The sequence below is a fragment of the Halichoerus grypus genome, chromosome 5 (genome assembly GCF_964656455.1).
Source record: "Halichoerus grypus chromosome 5, mHalGry1.hap1.1, whole genome shotgun sequence".
Classification (NCBI taxonomy): domain Eukaryota; kingdom Metazoa; phylum Chordata; class Mammalia; order Carnivora; family Phocidae; genus Halichoerus; species Halichoerus grypus.
In genome coordinates this window covers 35,929,873-35,948,156 of record NC_135716.1, presented here as the reverse complement: position 1 = coordinate 35,948,156, position 18,284 = coordinate 35,929,873, and the positions used below count along the sequence as shown (strand labels likewise).

At 43.7% G+C, this 18,284-nt stretch overlaps 1 protein-coding gene across 3 annotated transcripts in view; it reads right to left on the bottom strand.

Annotated features, from left to right (window-relative positions):
- SNX31 (sorting nexin 31) overlaps positions 1-13,422 on the bottom strand; it is a 57,398-nt gene extending 43,976 nt beyond the window's left edge. For all 3 annotated transcript variants that reach the window (XM_036072728.2, XM_036072729.2, XM_078071671.1), the window contains exons 1-3: positions 13,211-13,422; positions 13,025-13,099; positions 3,138-3,252 (exon numbers count right to left, since the gene is read on the bottom strand). In XM_036072728.2, the coding sequence (XP_035928621.1) occupies positions 3,138-3,252; positions 13,025-13,099; positions 13,211-13,276 (256 nt within the window). In that variant the 5' untranslated portion in view covers positions 13,277-13,422. The remainder of the gene's footprint in view (positions 1-3,137; positions 3,253-13,024; positions 13,100-13,210) is intronic.
- Between the last annotated feature and the right edge of the window lie 4,862 nt (positions 13,423-18,284).

The window sequence follows — 18,284 nt, the reverse complement described above, 5'->3', positions numbered from 1 at the left end:
AATGGAGATATGACCTAGCAGATACATGAAAATCCACAAAGCTTGCCTCCTCCAGGCAGCCTTCACAGCAATGTGAACCCATCATATCAGTCCCAGGAGTCTCACTTTATTCACACATCCCCATATCGCTCAATATCCAGCTTGCTCCCCTACCAGGATGATGATGAAGTTAATGTGAAAAAGCAAAAAGATCTTAAAACTTGGACCTGGACTCCCACTTTGGCAAGACATTTCTTAATTTGAAAACCTGAAATCAACCAAGAAACCCTGATTGAGAGTACCTCTCTTAATAGGAGCTCTCAAGAGGTTATCCCCAGAGAAGTGATTATAAGGCTGTCAGAGAGATTTAAAGTTTTCTATTCTTCTATACCTGTAAGAGTATTTGCCCTCTTGATTTTTAAAGCTCAGATACCAATATTCAGGTGCTGTGGCCAGAGCAGAAGGGCAGAAGCTTTCCCCTGAGAAATCTAAACTCCTGTAGGAGGTGCTCTCCAGCCTGCTTTCTCATTTCTTACTCTCCTGCCTGTAACGCCTCTCCTGGACCCCGCACTCTAGCCAAACTTATGTACTTACTAAATCTGTAGCAAATGTCTTTCTCTTTCCCTTCACTCCCCCCACCCCCACCATGCCTTTTCCTTCCTTCCTTCTTTCTCTCTTTCTCTCCTTCTTTCTTTTTTCTCTGTTTCTCTTTCCTTCCTTCCCTCCCTCCCTCCTTCCTTACCTTGCTCTTTCCTTCTTCCCTTACCTTCCCTTCTTTTTTTCTTGCCAGTTCAATTGACTGCCTCACTGTAACTTCTACCAGCATTCAAAACTAGCACTGACTGAAGTCATTTCAAGTTGTATCTTTCCCAACAATGCAACATTTTTCAAAAGAAAGTAACGAAAAAAGTCTCCCTGAGAAACTTTTTATAAAAGGTATTCCCTCTTTTTTAAGGGAGATGATTTTGGGGGGTGGGGAGCCCTTGTCTTATTTTCTGGAATCTATGTGGTGGATATGCAAATTAACATTATAATTGTTAGCATGGATTCTTGGAGATGGGGAAAGCTGTTGAAAAAAGTGTTCATTCGATTAGTATTTACTGAGCAACTGTTAAGAACCAGGTACAATGCTAAGCACTTTGTCTATTTTAGTTCATTTAATCTTCACAACAAACTCTGGGATAAATATTATCTCTACTTTACAGATAGATACTGAAGCTCAGAGAAGGTAAATGTTTTGCCCAAGGTCATACAGCCAGTGAAGTGCAAACCTAGGATTTGACTCTGGGTCTGACTCTAGAGCCCATGTCTTAAGTCACACTGTCTCCTTGCTCTGCCTTGCCAGAGGAGGATGCAGGAGATATCCCCATGATGTGCACAAAGGCCAGGCCTGGAAAAGCAACCCCTTAGGCACTGTGATCATTTGTGGAGAGGCCAGCAGTTAAAGGAGTATTTCCCTAAGACATGAGAAATCAAACCAAGAGAGAAGAAAAATTCAACAGATGTTACATTTTGAGTTTGAAAAGGCTTATTTAACAGGTCTAAAGGAGGTATATTCTCCATTACAAAAGACAAATGGGAAATAGAGGACTTCTAGAATTTTTATTTACTATCTTCTTTAAGGAAACAAGTGCCACCATGAGAGTAATGAAGTAAGTCTATAATTGCTGATCTAGAATGGTCTATAAAATATAGATTTTTAAGAGGGAAAAATCAACTTACAGAAGAAAAACACATTTTTTCTTGTGCTATGAAGGGTATTGGTGGGATAGTTGGTGTAGTTTGAAAAAGGTCTCTAGATTAGATAACATTATTTTATCAGTGTTAATTGCCTGATTTTGATAACTATAGTGTGGTTGTAGAAGAGAATGTCCTTGATCTTAGGGAATACACACTGAAGTACTTAAGGGGAAAGTGGCTTGTGTATGTAACAAAGGCCTCTCAAAACATATATAATACACACACGCATACCCCGAAATTGAGAGGATGATAAAGCAAATATAAAATGTTAGCATTTGGGAAATCTGGGTGAAGACTATACAGAAATTCTTTGCATTATTTCTGCACCTTTTTGTAAGTCAGAAATTCCTTCAGAATAAAGTTTTTAAGAATCAGGTACCAAAAAGTATATAGAGTACATTCCAATCTGTGTTTAACAAACAGGGATGTGCATACACACCAGTAGACACAAAAATTGCTTCCAAGGAATACATAAGTCATAGTGTTTACTTCTAGAGGCCTAAGGGGGTAGGGGCTGGGCTGGAAGGGAATGTACCTTTCATTTTATACTCTTCGGACAGGATCTACTTTTCAAATATTTTGTGTATATACTATTTCCCCTTTTCAATACTTGAATGCCAATTTTGCTACTTCTCCCAAACCCCCTTTCTGAGAAACCCCCTTGCTGTGCACAGCATTTGCAGGATGCAGGCAAGGGCCAAGGACCAGGGTACTGCAAGCCTCATTAGGGTCAGAGCAGACCTCTGAGGCTCCCTGGTTGTTGGACAGAGATGGAAATGCAACTCTGATATTTCCTGAGAGCTTTCAGGAAAACAGTTCATCTCAGCCCTCTATTTTGGTCTCAATCCAGGTAATAGGTCTTTGACTTTTACAATCAAAGCCAACATACAGCACCCAAAGGCAAATGTGAAAACAGAGTATTTTTAAAACCAAATACAAAGGCCATATTTTGTATGTTTCCATTTATATAAAATGTTCAGAACAAGCAAATCTATTAAGACAGAAATTAGTATAGGGGGTGATAGAGGCATGTGGGGGAGAGGAATAAGGAGTGATTGATAATAGGTATAAGGTTTCTTTTTGGGGTGACAAAAATGTTCTCAAATTAGATTATGGCGGATGGTTGCACAATTCTGTAAATATACTAAAGACCATTCAGTTGTACAACTTTTTAAAAAAGATTTTATTTATTTATCTGAGAGAGAGAGAATGGGGGGGCAGAAGAAGGGTCCCCGCTGAGCAGAGAGCTGGACATGGGGCTCGATCCCAGGACCCTGGGATCATGACCTGAGCCGAAGGCAGATGCTTAACTGACTGAGCCACTCAGGTGCCCTGAACTGCACATTTTAAATGTGTGAATTTTACAGTATATGATCTGTATCTCAATAAATCCGTAAAAATAAAATCCAAATACATACCATTCTGCAAATATTGTTCCAACTGGTCCCTCCTCTCATCAGCCATGGATGTGGTCATTGCAAGATAATACTTTGGTGGAAAAGGTGGCAGGCAATTTCCAAAGACCCGCCTCAGCTGAAAGATCCAGAAAACACACAGTTAAGGCAAAGAACCTCCAATTCAAGGTTGATGAGACACCAAAGCCTCCTCTTAGGGCAAGTCTCATTCTAGTACTTAATTTAAAATTAACCCTTCCTGGTGGCCAAAAGGAGGAAAAGGGGATGATTTGATTTTCTTAGGAAGGAGTTTATTTCAGGGTAGGTTTCTGAAGATACTATTAGACATACTACAGAATGACCTCTCCAGTCTGAGTTTGGTAGATTTGGGATACCTTTTAATTTTTCATTTGTTTTTGTAAGACTGCCCACCACTCATACCATACAATGTTTCTTTAACTCATTCTCCAATAGTATCTGTGATAATGATGAGCAATAGTTAGGAATTTAATTCCCCACCCCACCTCCACCAAGTCTGAACATAACAGATGCTTACAGCATGCGATCTGATATGGTATCCCCTGGCCAGTACTAATGGGCCCTGGGAATATGGTTAGTCTGACTTGAGATATGCCATCAGGATAAAACATACTCCAGGGCGCCTGGGTGGCTCAGTTGGTTAAGCGACTGCCTTCGGCTCAGGTCGTGATCCTGGAGTCCCGGGATCGAGTCCCGTATCAGGCTCCCTGCTCGGCAGGGAGTCTGCTTCTCCCTCTGACCCTCCCCCCTCATGCTCTCTCTCTATCTCATTCTCTCTCAAATGAATAAACAAAATCTTTAAAAAAATAAATAAATAAAATAAAACACACTCCAGACTCCCAAACTTAGTACAGAGAAAAAAAAAAGTAAAATATTTCACTAATAACTCCTTATATTGATTATATGTTGAAATGGTAATATTTTAGGTATACTAGATTAAATAAAGTATATTAAAATTAATTTTACCTGTTTCTTTTTATGCTTTTTAATCGGGCTACCAGAAAAATTTAACTTACATAAGTGGCTCACATTATATTTCTACTGGACAGTGCTGGCTTATAAAATTCCTATAAGGCTGACATGTGATCCCAGTAGCAACCCAGTGAGGCCCTTCCCACCCTCCTACTCACCCAAATATTGACCCAAGACCAAGGTGGCAATTATTTTTATGCAAGCTAAATAGTGGATGTATCAAAAATATGTTTTAAATTTAGATAATCAAAAGTGCATCTTCCTTCCTTGAAGGAAGCCATGCCCTACAGTTGAAGAATGAAGAATGAAGTGTAGCTAGCCCTACACTTACAGTAGCAGCTTGAAGATAAGGCACGGCATCATTCTCTTTAAAAAAAGAGAAAGGAAGGGCGCCTGGGTGGCTCAGTCGGTTAAGCCTCTGACTCTTGACTCAGGTCATGATCTCAGGGTCAGAGCCCCTGACATGGAGCCCCGTGTTGGGTTCCACGCTCAGCCTGCTGGAAATTCTCTCTCATTCTCTCTGTCCTTCCCCACCCTCTCTGAAATAAGTAAATCAAAATCAAAATAAAATAAAATAAAATAGGAGATAGGAAACTAGCCAGAAATCAGGTTTTAACATGGTACCTCTGCAGAAGGGCTAAAACTCTTACTATTGCGTAGTCAGTGGCTTAAAGAAAATGAAAACAGATTTAAGAGAAACAAAGAGGTAGAAATTTTAATTCCTAGTGGACTTTGTCACAAACAGTGTGTATCTGGTGAATATTTACAATGCATAGGCCCTAGCTTCAAAATACATCAAGAATCTTACCCATTCTCAGGACGCCTGCGTGGCTCAGTCGGTTAAGCGTCTGCCTTCGGCTCAGGTCATGATCTCAGGGTCCTGGGATCGAGCCCCACATTGGGGTCCCTGTTCAGTGGGGGGTCTGCTTCTCCTTCTCCCTCTGCCTCCTCCCCCTGCTCATATTCTCTGTCTCTCCCTCTCTCTCTTTCAAATAAATAAATTAAAAAAAAAAACAAAACTTACCAATTCTCTCCACCCCCACTGCCATCACCCTGGTCCAAACCACTGTCCTCTCTTTGCCCCATTACTGCAACAGCTTTACAACAGATCTTTCTGCTTCTGCCCTTGACCCCCTTCAGTTTATTCTTAATACAGCATCTAAGGTAACATTCTAAAAAGGTAAGCTAGATCAATCCATTGCCCTGCTCAAAATCCTTCATGGCTTCCTATCTCACTCAAGGGAAAGTCAATATCTTTGCAATGGCCAAGAGCTGTGCCATTCAACACGATGTCCACTAGCCACCTGTGACTACTTAAATCAATTAAAATGAAATAAAATTTAAAATTCAGTTCCTCAGTTGTACTAGCCACATTTCAAATACTCAACAGTATTTGTGGTAAGTTGCTACTGAATTGGACAAAGCAAACATAGAGCATTTCCATCAGCACAGAAAGTTCTATTGGACAGCATTGGTCTAAGATCTAGAAAGGTTAGTAAATGCCTGCCTGTAGGTGAGATATATGAAGTAAATGGATGGCAGTTGATGGGAGTCAGGTTCTTCATTCCTGAAGTGAGAGTTTTCGGATAAGCAAGGGCAGTAGGCTGGAATGATCCATGTGGTGGTGGATGATAGTTGGAGATCTTGGTATGAACTCATGTTTAGCTTAACATAGATACAGATGGTTATGTATAAAGAGAGTTATAGATATGTGTATACACATATTTCCTTGCTCTGTCAGCTGAGAGGGCCTCGAAGCAACAACACGATAGTAGCAACGAACATACCTAGTCCGAGATCTTGGTTTCTCTTAACCATTCCCCAACTAAAGCAACCAGGGCTCCATGAAGAACATAGTTGATTTTTTAGAACTGAAGCAGGAGATATGGAAGAGGCATCCGGGGCATCTTGTAGCACCAGAAAACAAGAAAGTGCTCAAAACAACAACAACGGGCACATGTGCAAGAGTTACAGGAACAAACTTGAAGGAGTTCCCATGGGCAGAAGCTGGAACAGGTAAAATAGCAGAATAAAGCAGTATTGAAGTATAACCCAAAGTATAAAGTAACTATCCAGGAGTCTATGCAGCTATCAATTACTGAAAAAATACAGAGGACAGAAGAGACAAATCCGTGAAGAATCCTGAATAATTTCTGTAGATACTCATCCCATGAGGAGATGGAGCATTAATCTCCACTCTTTAAGTGTGGACTGCACATAGTGACTGCCTTCCAAAGGGTACACTTTGGAAAAGGAGGAGGAAGAGCAACTCCACAGTGCTGAAACCTGACAAACAGCCTCAGCCAGGTGATCGAGGCATCAACAGTGGTTAAGTCATGTTGATGGTAGGTGCTCTTCCTGTGATATGATTAGAACGACAGGGACCTCTGTGGTCTTCCATAACCCCAGCCTGGCCATGTGAAAAACGTCTGATTCTAACAGAGGGACATCTCACAAAATAACTGACTCGGGCACCTCGGAAAGGTCATTAAAAACAAGGAAAGTCTGTGAAATTGACAGTCAAGAGGAGAGTAAGCCGACAACTAAATGTAATGTGGTGTCCTAGATGGGATTCTGGGGCAGCAATTGGACATTAGGTTAACACTAAAGAAATATAACTGAATTGTGGTCTATAGTTCATCATAATGTATTAATATTGGTTCATTAATGGTAAATGTTCCCTACTAATGGAAAACAACAGGGCAAACTGGGTGCGGGGATATATGGGAACTCTCTGTACTATCTTCGCAATTATTCTGTAAATCTAAAACTGGTCCACAAAAATAAAGCTCATTAAAAAAAAAAAAAAAAACCTGATGTTCTGGCTTCTTGAAAAATCAGAGGTTCTAGAATCACTGCGTTCACATTCTTCAGATAATCATCCCCTTTAGAGGAGGCCTAAGCAGCTTCCACCAGTCCCCATTGCCTCTCACCTGGTCCACGCCTCTCATTTCAATTACCTGCCTGACCCCAATAGCCATCAAAGTTTGCAACCTTTCCTCCTTTAAATCTGGTAGTATAAAATATTATAGCAACAATTTTTTTTAAGTCAAGGCAATTTTCCTGTTATGCTAAACACTGCCCAAAGACACCCCAGTTGGAGCATCAAACCAGGCAAGGCTGCTCAAACAACCTGGGATTTATGTACCCCATCTCTGTTAATTCCATGAACTAGGAGCAGAAAACTGTCTTCTTTGCATGTGACTATTTCTTGATTAATGGATTAAACGATCTTTAAAATGCAATTGTCTTCCTAGGCATACGTTCATAAGTGTCGAAGATGCTCCCAAATTGGTTTGAATCACAGCATCCTTAAGCCATCTGGGTTTTCCGTGGGCAGGAGAGCATCTTGGGGAAGCCCCTACTGTAAGGCCAAGAGCTGGGGGGAAAAGTCACCAAGGCTTAAGGTTCTATTACCCAACACAGCCCAAACTCTCCCAGCAGGTTTTACAACCTGAGCTGACTTCTCAAGGAATATTTCCCCTCCCCTCTCTAATACTGGTTTAAGGGGGAAGATAAACATATAATAAACTGAGTAGTTAGGTCTGCCAAACATCAATCATTGACTCCCCAAGTTCTTCAACTCCATCAAAATATAACCTTTGCTACTGGTCTCAGCACACAGTTTAGCTATTAAAACCAACAGCATAGTAAGAATTACCTGGTATTAGAGTTTAGCCCAAAGACTTCCCAAAAATTGTTCAAAGTTCTCCAAAGGAAAACACACCTCTTTTGTTTATTATGAGATGTTTTGTTTGGGGTTTTTGTTTGTTTTTGAAAGACCCTGTTTAGATAATACATGTTTTTAATCCCAGCACAATCCCCTGCACTGATTTCTCCATCATAGAGTTCTGCCTTTTAACATGAAGAGAACTTTACTGGCCAATGGAAAATATCATCTCCTTCCCCGCCTTATGCACTCCCAGCCCCCCATACTTATCCCAAAGTGGTGACCCAGGACAAGTGGAATTACAGACACAAATGGTGTCCTTTCTAATGTTGACTTATCCATTCCACCTCTCCAAGGCCCCTTCGAATCAAAACCCCAGATTTACCAGATGAAGGGCCACAGCTCAAAGCAATCCAGACTGTGGCATCTGGCACCAAATAACATTAGCCTGGAGCTTGTATATTATTCTATTTGTTCCTCAAAATAGCCCTGTGAGGTAGATGATCATCATCACCATTAAAATGTCATCCTGCCACCTTCACATCAAAGTTACACGATAATCACAGTAACCTGAAGCTCGGGGAGATGAAGTGACTTTAACCAAGGTCCTATAAGCTAATAAGTGGCAGATTTTCATTACTTTTCCCTTCTCTCCCTCATTTCCCTTCCTTCTCCTCCACCAAATCTCTATTGAGCATCTACTAAAGAAGGATTCCATGCTGGGTATACTATGCCTACAGCCTTCATTCATTCCTTCATTTAAATATTTGGCTTCTGTAACTAAATAACCAAGGGAAAGAAAATATATACACAAAAGGAGGAACAGGACAAGGTCTAAACATGAAGTGACACAGGAATCAGAGAAAGGCATCTCATGCAATCAGGGAGGACTTCCCAGAGGAGGTGAGGCTTGAGATGGGTCTTGAGAAAAGGCTGGTCCCTGACCAGTGGACCAGAAAGCAGGGGTCTTCCCAGGAGAGGGAAGTGAGGTAGACAGAGGTAATGAATGGGCCAGTCTAATACAGAGAATCTGAGGTAGGGAAAGAGGGGAAGGAGCTAGGCTGGGTTAGCATCTGCAGTGGTGAAGACTAAACCAGCCCATATGGGCTCACACAGCATTTCCATCACCATGGAAGGATCCTTCGCAAGATTCTATGGCTTGCGCCCATTGCCATGTCTGATACTGGCAGAATGTTTGCAAAGGGGCGGGCATCCTTTTCATAGAGTCCAGTGTCGCTTATACAGGATGGCCTCATCTTTAACACTTGGTCAAAATGAGCTAGTTAAATGTTTCCTTCGAAGGTCTCTTTAAATCCCTTAGAGGAAGGTGGTGTAGGCAAGAGTGGAGCATAAATCAAACTGGTTTTATTTAGCCAAAGGCGCAGAGAGAAGTCAGGTCAGGCAGTTCACATGGCAGAGAGATGAACAGCTCTCAACAGCAGAGGGGCAAGCTGCCAGACCTGGAAGGAACCTCACCATGGGACAGGGCTGCAGGCGATGACTTCAGAGGGCACAAGTCACAACAGACATCTTGAAAAACAGCCAGGTTCAGTTCCCCAGGGGCAGTCTTAGATGCATTAGCCTCCACGCAGCTGGGCAGAGAAAGAGCAGGGGCCACCTTGCCTGGGCAGGTGCCCTTCCCCAATCTCAAAGTTATCCAATATACAAAATAGAAATCCAATACTTAAAGTCAAAAATCATACGTGCTGAGGCGACTGGGTGGCTCAGTCGTTAAGCGTCTGCTTTCGGCTCAGGTCATGGTCCCAGGGTCCTGGGATCGAGCCCTGCATCGGGCTCCCTGCTCAGCGGGAAGCCTGCTTCTCCCTCTCCCGCTGCCCCCTGCTTGTGCTCTCTCTCTCACACACACTCTCTCTCTCAAATAAAATTAAAAAAAAAAATCACATGTGCTGAAGTGCCATCTGCACATAATATACCACAGTGCATACCATCTAATAGGAACTTAGTAAATATTTCTTCAGTAAATAAAGCAGTTAATTCTATAAGATGACATTTTTATTCTATCAGGATACAGAACTTCCTAGGAAATATACTCAAATGCACACACAGATGGGGCCTTTTATTGTTTCCCTTTTTATAGTGCTTTGTATTAAATCAGATTAAGAATTCTGAGCCATTTTCAGATCTTCAGTGGAAGAGGAAGAATAAGATCTAGCTGAGAAGTGCCTGAAAGACATCCCCCAAACTTTCTCAGACTCAGGGTTGCCAGACAAAATAAAGGATGCCTGGTTAAGTATGTCCCAAATACTGCATGGAACTACTTATCTAAAAATTTCTTTGTTGTTGATCAGAAATTCACATTTAACTGGGGAGCGTGTGTTTTTATTTGCTAAATCTGGCAACCTTACTCAGACTACATACAAAACGGGAGTCATGATGATGAGTGTAGTGCTGACCCCACAGAGGCTTGCTGGGCAGTCTGAATAAAATCCTGTGCTTGGAACTCAGACAGAAAGCAGATCTTGGTTGCCTGGGGTAAGAAGTGGAGGGAGAGGATCAACGGCAAAGGGGACAAGGGAATTTTAGAGTGCAAAACTTTTCTTTATCTTGATTATGGTGGTAGTATTGTATACATTTACCAAAATTCACCACATTGAACACCTAAAATTGGGAATTTTCATGTTATTCCAAAATAGAGTAAAACCTTGTTATTTTAGGACCCAATTGTCTTACTGATACAATTTATTTTGTTGACTTTAGTAAGAAACCACAAAATGTAATGGGTCAGAGCAGTTTCTGGAGATCAAATCTTGGCTCCAATACTTACCAGCAGTTTGATTATGAGCAAGCTGTGCCTCAGTTTTCTCATCTGTTAAATGAGGCTAATTATAATCCTAGCTCATAGAACTGCTGTAAAAATTAAACATGCTATTACATGTAAAGCTCTTGGCACCAACCTTAACACACAGTAACTGCTTGTTGTTGTTTTAAATTAATAATGCAAATAGCCACCTAAGTTCTAAATAGTTTCTTTAAAATGAAGTTGTTCCTACTGAAAGAGGAAAAATGCTAAGTGCAAGGTGTAAGGTAGTTGGAAACTGGATAAAGAAATCTCCACTTTTGGATTTTTGAAAAACTTGGGACAAATATGAAGTATTAATTAATATCTACTCTATACCCCACATTGGGCACCAGGCTGTAGCAATTCAATATTTAAGAGTCCACTGCAGTGGGGTGTCTGGGTGGCTCAGTCAGTTAAGCATTGACTCTTGGTTTCGGCTCAGGTCATGTTCTCATGGGTCCTGAGACTGAGCCCCATGTTAGGCTCCACGTTCAGTGGGGAGTCTGCTTGAGATTCTCTCCCTCTGCCCCTCCCATCATGGGCACACCTTTCTCCCTCAAATAAATAAATCTTAAAAAAGGCGGGGGGAATGCCTGGCTGGCTCAGTTGGTTAAGTATCTGCCTTTGGCTCAGGTCATGATCCTGGGGTCCTGGGATGGAGCCGTGTATCGGGCTCCTTGCTGAGCAAGGAGCCTGCTTCCCCTCTGCCTGCAGCTCCCCCTGCCTGTGCGTGCACTCTCTCTCTCTGACAAATAAATAAAATCTTAAATCAGTCAGCAAATATTTACTGAGCATGTACCACATCCGAGGTTCTGGGGGAAACTGGCCCCTACTCTTCGCAAGTACCCTGGAAAGTGGACACCTATAACCACCTATTTGTTTATTGTTTTTGATGAAAAAATTGAAGGTCAGAGAAGAGGTAAGGTGACCAGCCAGGAAGTGGTCAGTCAATTCCACACCCTCCTGCTCCCCACTGCTGTCTCCTGCTTTTCATGCTGTGAATGGCAACCTCCCCAATTCCACCTCACGTTAGAGAAGACAGATTAGTGGGGGAGATGATACTTCAACTTCCTCCTCCAAATACCTAACACACCTATACTTTCTCTTCCCTTAAGATCTCCATCTGCCAACCTCAGCAGTCCTCTCAAATCCCCAGACAGGTTTTGGTCACAAGTAGCTTCTCATCTTGCACAAGTCTGAATCCATGCCTTCCTCACTGAGTCTGCCCACCATCATTCCCGAGAACCTTCTGGGGCAACTGCAGCAGGTGCTAGCAATTCAGAGAGGACCACACAAATTACAAGCATATTACAAGATACAAACACATTACACCTGTTTTTTGTTGACTCCAAAGAAACGTAATCATATCTTGAAAATGGACTTTTCCAATGCCCTCTGATACGAGCAAGAAGGCTCACTGCAATGTTTGCAATAGTAAAAAAAAAAAAAAAAATGAAATTAAGAGCTGTCCTTCAACAGAAGGTATATCTACTCACTAGAAACCCAGATTGCCTGGAAGGATTCTCCTAAAAATGTTAATAGCTGTTGCCTGGGCAAGTTTGTCTGTTTCTTGGTTTTGTTTTGAGTTTTATTTATTTAAGTAATCTCTGCACCCAACCTGGGGCTCAAACTCAGGACCCTGAGATCAAGAGTCACATGCTCTTCCCACTGAGCCAACCAGGCTCCCCTTTCTTTCTAATTTTAGGTATATTCTCTTTAAAATCAGGGTATATAATCTAAAAAAAAAAAAAAAAATTAATTAAAAAGAAAACACTATGCGTGGAGGTAGAGGGAGGGTGAAGTTTATTTCCAAACTTTCTTTTACTTCTCCAACCCATTTTGAAGACCTGCAACACTTCCTTATTAGGACAATAAAACCCATTAGAGCAGGTTAATAAATCAGGCTGCCTCCCAAAGAAAATGCTACCAGGACATCAGAGTGAGAAACTATAGTGGGAAATGGCCTCCTGTCCTGATAAGTCATCTGCTTCCTGGGTTTCCAGCCTGCCAGTACTTGAAGCCTATAAATACACGAATTTGAAAACAAAAATAAACACACCTTTTTAAAAAAGTCCGCCTAAGAAACTCTGGGAGAGAGGAGATTACACACCTACGTACAAGATTCCTAAGGCACCTTGGTCCAGACTGAGTATGCTCATTTTGAATGGGGCCATTGTCCTGGAGGACAGCTGAAACTGAAATGGAGCACCCTGCCAGGTGGGGCTGCTGGCGGGGGGGATCATTGGGCTGGAAAGGGGTTGGGAGAATGACCTGAGCCTATCCCCTCATCTCCCAGCCGTAGATGGTTAGGAGCGGCAACCTATATACAAGGAGCGTTATGCCAAGCAATACCAAATTGCCGATCAGGAGCTTGGAGTCCTCAAAAAGTCCGGTGTCTTGGGGCGCGCTACCTGCCTCGAACCTGCTCACCTGTTCGTTCCAACGATGCAGTCGGCTGTAGCGCACCCTGCAGAAGAGGTAGCCGTCCAGGTACACGGAGTACAGCTGCAACACAGAGACAGACCGTCCCCGATTAGCTGAGCGAGCAGGGGAGCCCCCGCCCCGCCAGGTCACCGACCTGCCCCCAGCCCAGTCGGACCCTGGCCCCCGGCGCACCACGAAGCGGCCCCCCAGCGGGTCCAGCCGCTGCTGGGACACCGGGATACAGAAGTGCATCTTCATGGCTCCAGCGGCGGCCCGGGAACAGCGCTTGGCAAGCCGAGCCGCGGCGGCGGCGGCGCGTCAGTCCGCGAGTCCCGGCTCTGCAGCAGCGCGGGCCTAGTCTCGGGGCCCCGGGGCGGTGGCCGCGGGGGTGGGGGAGCTGGCCACGCCGCCCCGGCGTCGACAGGTGGGGCCGGCCCCGGGCCACGCCGCCCGCTAGCCCCGCCCAGCTCTGGCCGGGCGGCTGGGTGCCGGGGCCTGCGGGGAGCCGGGCTCCCAGGGGCGGGCGGGGCCTGGGACGGAACACACGCCCGTCGGGGGTTTCACCCTGGGTGTGGACTTCTCCCGGCTCCTTGGCGGGAAAATCGTGCGTGCGTAGGTGCGGGGGAGATAGAATTCTGGGGAGAAGGTCCTAGGTTTTCTCCGGATTTTCATCAGAATCCCCAAAAGTTTAAATGGTTGCTCCAGCCACATAAATGTCCTGCCCACGTGCCAACCAAGGAGCTACTTCCCACCCCGCCCCAACATTTCAGGGTGGGGCTACGTGCTGGGGGGGCTTGGAGGGGGGATGCCCTGCCCTGCCCTGGAGAAACCCGCTTTCTCCAAGCGTGGGCTCCAAGGCTCCATTCTGACTCCGTGGCTAGTGGAATGTCCGGCCCCCCTTCCAACGGGCCTGTCGCGTGAGGGGGAGACAGGGAGAGACGCAGCGAGAGACCGATCCCATGCAGATGCGCCCTCAAGCTCAAAAAGTTGACCTTTTCTCCAGGTAGGTGCCCCGACAGGATTGAAAAAAGTTTGTGTCCCGTTACCTGTGGACAAAGCCCGCATGCAGCGCACTGCGAATTAAGATTTTCAAGAAATACATAAATCTAGTAGTTGTCCTAGGACTAGCGCAATTATATTAGCTTTAGTTTTGTGTGGTAACCTTTGTTAAATCTAACACTGAAGGTATGCCATAATATTTATAACCCCGATTTAGTATTTTTTTAAGACTAAATATTCTTCCTTTAAAAAAACTTTCCCAATAATATACCGCAAACCTCAACAATTTTTTTCCCTTGATATACCAGAAACCTTATCAGATGAAAGTGGGTTGGGCCTCTGTTGATCCCCAGGAAGCCTCGTTTTAAATAGGTGCCGGCATCTAGTTAGCTGGGTTTGTATAAACCCTGTGTTCTTTGGACTAACCAGCCCAAGTTCTTTCAACAGTCTTTGATCTTTAGCTGTGTAAAGTAATCCTCCTAATTCCCTTATTCTAGTGAAATCAAAGTAGAATTCCTGCCCCTCTGGCCATGGCCACTGGGGTAAGGGGACGCTGCAGTTACCTGTGCGCCTGTCACTAGGCAGGTGCTGGGCTGCCTCCATACTTCCTCCTGTTCCTTAATCTCCTAACTCTTACCGGCAAACATCAAGGGCAACATCCTACCACTGACCGAACAGGCCCAGAGTGGAGGAACTTTTCCAAGGTCACATGTGATTTCCCTTCCTCCCCCACCCCCCCATTGGTCTGAGTGGTTTACTCTAGGATTCAGTGATAACACTGAAAGTCCTTTTTTTTTTTTAAGTTTTTATTTAAATTCTAGTTAACGTATATGGTAAAACCGGTTTCAGGTGTAGAATTTAGTGATTCATCACTTACATGTAACACCCAGTGCTCCTCCCAACAAGTGCCCTCCTTCATCCCCATCACCCACCTAGCCCCTCCCCCGCCCACCTCCCTCCATCATTCCTCAGTTGGTTCTGTAATGCAAGCCCTCACCGGGTGAGAGCTGAGTGCCTGAAGGGGGATCTGGAACTAGGGAAGGAGAACCAACATTTGCCGAACACCCGTTATTTCCTGCATGCCTACTGCGTGTCAGGCTCTCGTGTTCGTTCTACCGCTTAATTTCCCCAGGTATTGTGAGCTAGGAACCATTGATGGTTCTGGTCTTCTGGAAAAGGAAATGAAGACTTAGGACCATTAAGTTAGGGAGGCGGTATAGTGTAGAGACTAAGAATGGCAAGAGGAATTTCTATTCCAGTGGCTTTTAGTTGCGGGGCCTTGAGCAAGTTAGTGGACTCTTACATTGAATTTTCTTCCTTTATGAAATCGTGTTAATACCTGTATTCTAGGGGGCGCCTGGGTGGCTCAGTCGGTTCAAATGTCTGCCTTCGGCACAGGTCATGATCCCGGGGTCCTGGGATGGAGCCCCGCATCCAACTCTCTGCTCAGCACGGGAGGCTGCTTCTCCCTCTCCCTCTGCTTGTGCACGCTCTGTCAAATTAAACAAAACAAACAAAAAAAAACCTGTACTCTGGGATTTTCAGTCCAGGGTAGATGGGACTTAGGGTTTTTCCTCTGCCAGTGGGCCATCTCTGAACTGGAAGTCTGCCCTACACCAAGACCAGGTGTATCCCTGAGTGTCCCCTGGGGTAGAGGCTTATCAGGTAGGCTCTGGGATCTGGCCCAGTCTTCAGGGCAGCAAAGCAGAGCCCATCCTCCTGGGAACTTTCTTCCACCTGTTTGGAGCCAGCCTCTGCCTCATAGCATTGATCAAATGGCCATTCATCATTTCGCCAAGCCAACCCTGCAGCTGGCCTGGACCAGGACTAGCCTCTGCTCTTGAGAGTCCCCTCTCCTTCACTCGTTCAATGAACATTATTTTTTTTGCCAGAGTATTTTGTATCTTATTTTTTCCAGCTTTACGGAGATAGGATTGACCTATAACATTGTGTGAATTTGAGGGTACAATATGATAATTTGATACACATGTATATTGAGAAATATGGTAATACGTTTATCACCTCACATAGTTACCATTTGTATTTTTGTATTTGGGTGTTTTGGGGTCTTTTTTTGTTTGTTTTTTTGTAGTGAGAACATTTAAAATCAACTCCTGGCAACTTTCAAATATACAATATAGTACTGACTATCGTCACCATGCTGGACATTAGATCCCCAGACTTTATTCATCTCCTAGCTGGAAGTTGTTACCCGTTGTCCATCATTTCTCTACCCCTCACCCCTGGCAACCACCACTCTACGCTTTCTATGAATTCAGTTATTTTAGATCCCACATATGAGTGAGATCATCTGTTATTTGTCCTTCTCTGACTTCACTTTTCATGTCCTCAAGGTCCATCTGTATTATTTTTTTTTTTTTTTAAAGATTTTATTTATTTATTTGAGACAGAGAGAATGAGAGAGAGAGAGAGAGCACATGAGAGGGGTGAGGGTCATAGGGAGAAGCAGGCTCCCTGCCGAGCAGGGAGCCCGATGCGGGACTCGATCCAGGGACTCCAGGATCATGACCTGAGCCGAAGGCAGTCGCTTAACCAACTGAGCCACCCAGGCGCCCTTCATCTGTATTATTGCAAATGTCAGGACTTCCTTCTTTATTGTGGCCAATTAATATTGCTGTGTGTGTGTGTCACATTTTCTTTTTCAATTCATCCACTTGTGGACACTTAGGTTGTTTCCATGTCTTGACTATTATAAATAATGCTGCAATGAACATGGAGGTGCAAATCTCTCTTTTTAATTTGTCAGAGAGTGCAAGAGAGGGGGGGAGGGGGGGAGAGAGGGGGAGAGAGCACACGGAAGAGAAAACACAAGCAGGGAGAGCTGCAGGCAGAGGGAGAAGCAGGCTCCCTGCTGAGCAGGGAGCCTGATGTAGGACTCAATCCCAGGACCCTGGGATCATGATCTGAGCCAAAGGCAGATGCTTAACGGAACCACCCAGTCACCCCCCCCAAATATCTCTTTGAGATGTGATTTCATTTCCTTACGCCCAGGAGAGAGATTGCTGGATCACGTGGTAGTTCCATTTTTAATATTTTGAGGAACCTCCATGCTGTTTTCCATGGTGGCTGCACCAGCTTACATTCCCACCAGCAGTGAGTGCACAAGGGTTCCCTTTTCTCCACACTTCGGCCAATACTTCTTATTTATTTTGTTTTTGATAACAGCCATTCTAACAGTGTGAGGTGATATCTCATTGTGGTTTTGATTTGTACTTACCTGATGATTAGTGATGTTGAGTACTTTTTTATGTACCTGTTGGCCATTTGTAAACCTTTAGAAAAATATCTATTCAGGCCCTTTGCCCATTTTTTTTTAAAATTGAGATATAATTGACGTATGTTAGTTTCAGGTGTATAATGTAATGATTCAATATTTGTAAATATTGTGAAATGATCATCACAATAAGCCTAGTTAACATCCATCATCACATATACTTAGAAAATTTTTTCCTTGTGATAAGAAATTTTAGGACCCACTCTTACCTTTCAAATATGCAGTACAGTATTAATACAGTCACCATGCTGTGCATTGTATCCTCAGAATTTGTTTTATAATTGGAAATTTGTACCTTTTTGACTACCTTCTCCCATTACATTCCCCCCACCTAACTTTCCCCCAGTCCCAGCTCTGGCAACCACTCTTTTCTCTCTATCTATGAGTTTAGGGTTTTTCTTGTTTTTTTAGATTCCACACAGTAAGTGAGATGCTATGGTATTTGCCTTTCTCTGTCTGACTTCTTTCATTTAACCTAATGCCCTCAAGGTCTACTCATATTGTCTCAAAGGACAAGATTTCCTTCTTTTTTATGGCTAAATATTCCATTGTATAATACACATATATATACCACGTTTTCTTTTAAGATTTTTATTTTATTAGAGAGAGCGTGCACAAGTGGGGGGAGGGGCAGAGGGAGAGGGAGAAGCAGGCTCCCCACGGAGCAGGGAGCCCACGCGGGGCTCTGTCCCAGGACCCTGGGATCATGACCTGAGCCAAAGGCAGATGCTTAACGACTGAACCGCCCAGGTGCCCCCATTTTTATTAATTCACCCAACACTTATGTTGCTTCAATGTCTTGGCTATTGTAAATAAGGCTGCAATGACTGTGGGGGAGTATATATCTTTTTGAATTAGTATTTTCTTTTCCTTCTGATAAATACACAGAAGTGGAATTGTTAGATTCTAAAGTAGTTCTGTTTTTAATATTTTAAGGAAACTCCATACTGTTTATAGTGGCTGTACCAATTC